This window comes from Ranitomeya imitator, chromosome 4 (genome assembly GCF_032444005.1).
Source record: "Ranitomeya imitator isolate aRanImi1 chromosome 4, aRanImi1.pri, whole genome shotgun sequence".
In the NCBI taxonomy this organism is placed as follows: Eukaryota; Metazoa; Chordata; class Amphibia; order Anura; family Dendrobatidae; genus Ranitomeya; species Ranitomeya imitator.
Genome location: NC_091285.1, coordinates 627,398,090 through 627,406,229, shown reverse-complemented (window position 1 = coordinate 627,406,229; position 8,140 = coordinate 627,398,090). Strand labels below are relative to the sequence as shown.

The window sequence follows — 8,140 nt, the reverse complement described above, 5'->3', positions numbered from 1 at the left end:
CAGATCGGGGGGCTGCGGGGGCGATCGGTGGGGTGGGGTGGGGGCACATTAGTATTTCCAGCCATGGCCGATGATATTGCAGCATCGGCCATGGCTGGATTGTAATATTTCACCCGTTATAATAGGTGAAATATTACAAATCGCTCTGATTGGCAGTTTCACTTTCAACAGCCAATCAGAGCGATCGTAGCCACGAGGGGGTGAAGCCACCCCCCCTGGGCTAAACTACCACTCCCCCTGTCCCTGCAGATCGGGTGAAATGGGAGTTAACCCTTTCACCCGGCCTGCAGGGATGCGATCTTTCCATGACGCCGCATAGGCGTCATGGGTCGGAATGGCACCGACTTTCATGACGCCTACATGGCGTCATGGGTCGGGAAGGGGTTAAACTTCTCCACAACAGTATCACGGACCTGCTTGTTGTGGTCCTTGGTCTTCATGATGCTCTCTGTGCTTCAAACAGAGCCCTGAGACTATCACAGAGCAGGTGCATTTATACGGAGACTTGATTACACACAGGTGGATTATATTTATCATCATTAGGCATTTAGGACAACATTGGATCATTCAGAGATCCACAATGAACTTCTGGAGTGAGTTTGCTGCACTGAAAGTAAAGGGGCTGAATAATATTGCACGCCCCACTTTTCAGTTTTTGAATTTCCACAAAAATTTAAAATAAGCAATAAATTTCGTTCAACTTCACAACTGTGTTCCACTTGTTGTTGATTCTTCACCAAAAATTTACATTTGGTATCTTTATGTTTGAAGCATGATATGTGGGAAAAGGCAGAAAAGTTCCAGGGGGCCGAATACTTTCGCAAGGCACTGTACACAGTGATGTCACAATACAGGGATAATATATACAAAGTTATTTCACAGTACAGGGGTAATGCACACAGTGATATCACAATACAAGGATAATATACAGAGTGATGTCACAGTACAGAGATAATACACACAGTGATGTCACAATACAAGGATAATATACAGAGTGATGTCACAGTACAGAGATAATACACACAGTGATGTCACAATACAAGGATAATGTACACAGTGATGTCACAATACAGGGATAATGCACACAGTGATGTCACAATACAAGTATAATGTACACAGTGATGTCACAATACAGGGATAATATACACAGTGATGTCACAATACAAGGATAATGTACACAGTGATGTCACAATACAGGGATAATACACACAGTGATGTCACAATACAAGGATAATGTACACAGTGATGTCACAATACAGGGATAATGCACACGGTGATGTCACAGTACAGAGATAATGTACACAGTGATGTCACAGTACAGAGATAATGGACATAGTGATGTTACAGTACAGGGATAATGCACACAGTGATGTCACAGTACAGAGATAATGTACACAGTGATGTCACAGTACAGAGATAATCGACATAGTGATGTCACAGTACAGGGATAATATACACAGTGATGTCACAGTACAGGGATAATATACACAGTGATGTCACAGTACAGGGATAATGCACACAGTGATGTTACAGTACAGGGATAATACACACAATGATGTTACAGTACAGGGATAATGCACACAATGATGTTACAGTACAGGGATAATGCACACAGTGATGTTACAGTACAGGGATAATACACACAATGATGTTACAGTACAGGGATAATGCACACAATGATGTTACAGTACAGGGATAATGCACACAGTGATGTTACAGTACAGGGATAATGCACACAATGATGTTACAGTACAGGGATAATGCACACAGTGATGTTATAGTGCAGGGATAATACACACAGTGATGTTATAGTGCAGGGATAATATACACAGTGATGTTATAGTGCAGGGGTAATATACACAGTGATGTCACAGTACAGGGATAATACACACAGTGATGTTATAGTATAGGGATAATGTACACAGTGATGTTATAGTATAGGGATAATGTACACAGTGATGTCACAGTGCAAAGATAATGTACACAGTGATGTCACAGTACAGGGATGATGTCACAGTGCAAAGATAATGTACACAGTGATGTCACAGTACAGGGATAATGCACACAGTGATGTCACAGTACAGGGATAATGCACACAGTGATGTTATAGTACAGGGATAATACACACAGTAATGTCACAGTACAGGGATAATGCACACAGTGATGTTATAGTACAGGGATAATACACACAGTAATGTCACAGTACAGGGATAATACACACAGTGACATCAGGGATGACCATCAGGCTTCATAGTGAAACCTACAATGGCGCCACACTCAATTTTTCCTGGCAATAATCTTTAACTGCATTGTATTAGTAATAACGAGCCTCCATAATTATTGGGTCCCCAAGCGGCTGCTATACCTGCCACCCGGGCAGTTACGGCCATGCTACCAATATATTTTGTTCTGGAGTCCTAGATGGGGGACGGACCCATACATCCATCTCTAAGGGTCTGCATATGTATTTCCTGCGCAGACCTCCATCCATAAAAATGTTAAAGCGAAATATGCAGCAGAACAGAATTTACTGCTGCAGATTTCATTACAGAACCGGTGGGGGGGATAATCCGCAACGGAGGAATATTCCCTGACATCTGCAGGATAACTGGATATTGATAAAGTATTTTTTTAATGATTTCTATGATGACAAATACTGTGATGGAATCCTTCCTTCCACCTGCAGACCTCCACAGTACCGCTGCTGTCTCACTAGTGGGCGCTGCTGTGCAGTTCTCTTATGAGATGCGCTGAATGACACACTCAGCTCTGCTACATCTGAAGCTGCGCTCTTTGCATTCTCTATTTTCTAAAGAGTTGGCTTCCATGAGAATTCTGGAAATAGGAAAGCATCGTAGATAGTAAACACCAGGATGAGACGTAAACTGGCGATAATCTCTTATTATCCAGCAATATACCAAAGATATAAACAGGGCGATGACTCCTTGCACAAATTTACATGAAAATAAACAGGATTATATCTAGAATAGCTGAGGGAAATGATGAGCTGTAGGGGCCTGTACTCATCATTCCCCCCAGCATTACGCAGGGCGGGGGAGGTGACCTGTATACACTATTTGGGGTTAGTTAACATGGTGGGGTGTTTACAATGGGGAAAGTGGAGTAAACCACTGCCAGACAATTCTGGCGCCATCTTATGAGAACAAGAATTGGGTGTTAAAGTTCAACAAGTCCCATCAGCAGTGGAGGGGCAGTCGTACACATCGGACAGTCAGCCCGACCTCCTATTTTGGGCCGAATGCGATCTGACAAAACATCGGCTTGCACTCAGACCAATGTTATTCTACGGGGCTGTCCACACACCCCATTTTTTCCGAGCACAGAGTCTGTTCGAGAAGGAAAAAAAAAATCGCTGGATGGCCGAGATTGATCTGATATTCGGATTTCGCTCTGCCATACAAGTCAATGAGTCTGTAAAAAACACCAGACTGCACTCGGATGGCATCTGAGTGCAGTCCGATTTATGCACAAGATGCAAAAAAATTCTACATCTATTCGTTATCACACTCTGATCAGTCACTGATTAGACTCTGATCAAAGTTTCATTGGCATAGTCAGCCCAATTCTCTCGGATGAGGGAATATACGGCCATTTGCACCTGCCATTAGTCTACGGGCACAAGTTTGTTTGACAATTGCAGCGAATGCTCATATCATTGTTCCACCCATATTTCCAAAATGTCACCATACAGTATGGATTATTTAGAACATCCTTGCTGATTCCAGTCCCACACCTGAGGTGCTGCCTGAACACAGCCGCGTCTCATTGTAAAATGCAGGTGGAGCCCAATAAAAAGGCAATTAAGACATTGAACTTCTTCTCACGTGTTACATGGAACTTCCTCCTCCATGCCCGTAATCCGTGAATATAATAATAGTTTCCTGGGCGCACACCCAGCATGCTCAATCATGTAGCAGAGCCAAATACTGCATTTCACTAAATTCATCATTGATTTTGTGCCTCTTTTCTGCAGTAAAAATATTTTAAGGGCTCGTGCTGACAATCGTATTATTGGTCCGAGTGCAGTCCGACAAAAAAGTTGGTTCGCACTCTGACCAAGGTTAGTCTATGGGGCCTTGAACAAATCTGATATTTTCCTTGAACAGAGACTATCCAAGGAAAAACAATCGCTGCATGCTGGGTTGGATTCAATATTCGGATTGCACTCGGATGCACACGTCTATGAGTGTGTGGTAACCATCAGACTGCACTCGGATGACATCTGAGTGCAGTCCGATTTCCGCACCCTCACAGAATGGACTCTGATCAGAACGTGATTAGCATAATTGATCCGATTTTGTCAGATGGCAAAAAATACGCTCTATGCCCAGCCAATTAGTGACTTTTTCATTTGTGCATTTTTTAAATTAACATTTGTGGTTTCATTTCTTTTTTTGCTCGTCATTATGGCAATGGTTTTGGATATCTATCGTTTGAGGCTTTTTTAAAATTTTGCAAAAATTTTGTGCATTTGTACTCTTGTCTGCCTAATATTTTTAGGGGGCATTTAAAGGCTAACATGCAACATTTTAAAGTTTAGGGCACAGTCTGATTCTCAATTGTAATGGTAAGTGTGAAGTCAGAGGGCCGTATTGCTGGCACAAGGATCGTATTGCAATCCTCGGACTGGCCATTGGCTCTCCTGGCCTGAGAGTGACAGCATGTACAGTATCTCTTTGCAGCTGCCGACGGCCAGTCCGAGGATTGCGATGCGATTCTCGCGTGAGTAATACGGCCGCCTGAGTGCCGACGGCAAGTTCAAGGATTGCGATGTGATCCTCACATGAGTAATACGGCCGCCTGAGTGCCGACGGCCAGTCCGAGGATTGCGATGTGATCCTCGCACGAGTAATATGGCCGCCTGAGTGCCGACTGCCAGTCCAAGGATTGTGATGTGATCCTCGCACGAGTAATACGGCCGCCTGAGTGATGACGGCCAGTCCAAGGATTGTGATGTGATCCTCGCACGAGTAATACGGCCGCCTGAGTGATGACGGCCAGTCCAAGGATTGCGATGTGATCCTCACATGAGTAATACGGCCGCCTGAGTGCCGACGGCCAGTCCAAGGATTGCGATGTGATCCTCGCACGAGTAATACGGCCGCCTGAGTGATGACGGCCAGTCCAAGGATTGCGATGTGATCCTCACATGAGTAATACGGCCGCCTGAGTGCCGACGGCCAGTCCAAGGATTGCGATGTGATCCTCGCACGAGTAATACGGCTGCCTGAGTGCCAACGGCCAGTCCAAGGATTACGATGTGATCCTCGCGCAAGTAATACGGCCGCCTGAGTGCCGACGGCCAGTCCAAGGATTACGATGTGATCCTCGCACGAGTACTACGGCCGCCTGAGTGACAACAGCCAGTCCAAGGATTGCGATGTGATCCTCGCACAAGTAATACAGCTGTCTGAGTGCACAATTATTGAGAGGATCGTGTAGCAATTTATTCTAAAAAGTGCAAAAAGACCAAAAACAATAAGCGTCTTTAAATTCACGCCAACTCATCAAACTTATTCACGCCAACTCATCAAAATATATTTGGTGCAAAGTCTGCCAGTGCAAAGACTAGACAAGAAGAAATATTTTTAAAAAAGCATCGGATCCTTAGGCCATGTTCACACTTCCATTTGCACATTTTGTTTTACCTGTACAATTCTGAGGAACAGAAAAACAGAGTTAATGAGAAGTAATGTTCAAAATCTGATCTGCTGCATCACTGATGTAAATGGAAGCAGTGGGACCCCATGGATTCTTATGGGGTCCGTCTGGGTTCCATTATGTGTTCTTTTTAAGAACAGATACAAAAGACCTGAATGCAGCTTTTACCTGATCTAAAAACTAAAAGAACCCAGATAGACCCCATAATAATTATTGGGGCCCCTTTTATCGATTTACATCAATTATGCATCCGATACTTGTCGGACATGTCTGTTCCTAAAAACAGAACCAAATGCAGGGGTGAATAAAGCCTTAGCTCGTACAGACAGTTTGCAAAAACAAAAAAAAATAATTCTGTGACATATATCTGACTGGGGTTTGCAAAAATAACCTGCACATTAAACAACCCTATGAAAAAATTTTAAGTTACAGAAAACTGCAAAAAACTCTGCCGCATGTGAATACACCTTGAGTTTACTTGCAGCCTAATGTAAAAATTTATTTAAAAAAAAAAAGGGAATTTTCATATGCAACTTAAGGATTTGGGGTGGAATTTCTGCAGAATGTGTACACGCCATAGGACTTGCTCAGAGACGAAGAGGTTAAGTCCCAATTCCTCGCCCTCCCTGTGGGCGGATGATGTCAGCAGGGCTCAGGATATAAGGCGGGGGAGCCCTCACTCACCACCAGTTTGTGGCATTCACAGCTTCAGCAACAAGCTACAGTGATCCCACTGCCTAGACCCCACTGCCAGCACCATGTCCACCTCATTGAGAGTCAGCCCCTCCGTCCATGGCTACCGGTTTGACACCGCTTCCCGAAAGAAAGCCACAGCCAACATCTTTGAGGGTGTGGACCAGGAGTCCCTGCAGAAGCTCTTTAAAAAGACTGGTGATAAGAAAGCAGAGGACAGAGCCCGGATCATCTTCTGCATTGACCAGGACAATGAGGAGAAAGCCAGGGCACTACTGGCACTAAAGCAGAGGACCAGGGACAAAATCCTGCAATTCCTCAAGCTCCGCAAACTTCCCATCAAGGTGATCTGAGCTCCTTGGCCGCAGAGCTTTTAATCTAAGCTGAAAAGTCTGATCTGAAGACTGATCTGGAGGAAGAGGATGGTCGGGCAAGCCTGTCACCCACTGCCAAAACTTATCTCAGGTGAAGAATTGAGAGACTGTTCTGCAGAGCTTGCTCTCTAATCGTAAGAGACTGTCCTGCTGTGTTGGAAGCATGTGCTCGAAAAGAGACTGTTTCAGAGGACTGAGCGCTCCCTCCAGAGCTGAGAGGAGACTGCACACGACTCCAGAGTGACAGAAGGAGAAGCAGAGAAATAAGGACTATGTGGGGCCCCCATGGCTGTACCCTGGAAATGTGCTTTTAAGGGCCCTGCAAGTTCTCCCAAGCAGAGCTATGGGGAGACCCAGAGGACTGGCGAGAGATAATGATGACTTTTTTGGTGCTGTGATACTTCATTTATGCTATTCATCATGTTTTCTATATTTTGTTAATAAATTGTTTTATAGTTTACATTTCTTCTTCTATTGTTTTATTTCTAATGTGATCAGTGGGTCATTCATATATCAATGTTGCATCCTCTGCCCTGATCAGCTGTTGTGGAACTACTAGTCCTAGTGTGTTCTCCTTGGGCATGCTGGGATTTGTAGTTGCACATCAGTGGATAAGCTATGTGTTTCTGAAGTCCGCTTCCTATATACGAATATTTTTGGACACATCTTCCTCTTCTTCCCCTTTTTCTTTTTTTTTCTGTTTTCTTCTTTGGTTAATTCTGACAATCTGGTATAATTCAGCAGTGATATAAATTCCTTGTATGTTTACAAACTGCATTGAGGGCCTTCTCCATTCGGTGATGAATCCAAGGCTTAAAGCTGATACTAAATGGCAACCGGTCAATTATTGGTTAACACAAACCTACCTGTTAATGCAGGGAAAATAGTTGAAAATATAGGACAACCGGTCATGAAGGGGTTAAGCCAATCCTACCTATTAATGAAATAAACTAGGTGAAAATATAGCCGGTCTTTAAGGGGTTAAAACAATTCAACCATTTAATACAGGAAAATAAGTGGAAATATGGTGACTAGCCATTAAGGGGTTAAAACAAACTTCCTAATTAGTGCCGAAAAATAGGTGAAAATATATGCTAACTGGCCATTAAGGGGTTAAAATAAACCTACTTTATAAATGCAGGAAAATTGTAGCTAATAAGTGACGGCTGTACAGTAAGGGGTTAAAATAAACCTAGGTCATAAATAATGCAGTATAATATGGATCTGGGCAGCTGCCACAATGGAAGGTTTCCTTGTCAATAGGCACTGGGTACTTTGCGGTCACCTTGGTGGTGCTGTATAAATGGATATGTAGCAGAGCTGAACTTGTTATCGTGGCATAATCTGCACAATAAGTCAAGATAATGCAGGAGGATCACCTGCAGCTCTGT

The 8,140-nt window shown here is 43.6% G+C and overlaps 1 protein-coding gene across 1 annotated transcript; it reads left to right on the top strand.

Annotated features, from left to right (window-relative positions):
- Positions 1 to 6,373: 6,373 nt before the first annotated feature.
- Positions 6,374 to 7,209, top strand: TCIM (transcriptional and immune response regulator). Its single transcript, XM_069766676.1, has one exon. It carries the CDS (start codon positions 6,441 to 6,443, stop codon positions 6,726 to 6,728), a length of 288 nt encoding a protein of 95 aa, XP_069622777.1. The 5' UTR covers positions 6,374 to 6,440; the 3' UTR covers positions 6,729 to 7,209.
- Positions 7,210 to 8,140: the final 931 nt, after the last annotated feature.

What these genes read in the sequence shown, in the direction of transcription:
- TCIM (XM_069766676.1), top strand. Translation starts at nt 6,441, where the DNA reads ATGTCCACCTCATTGAGAGTCAGCCCCTCCGTCCATGGCTACCGGTTT.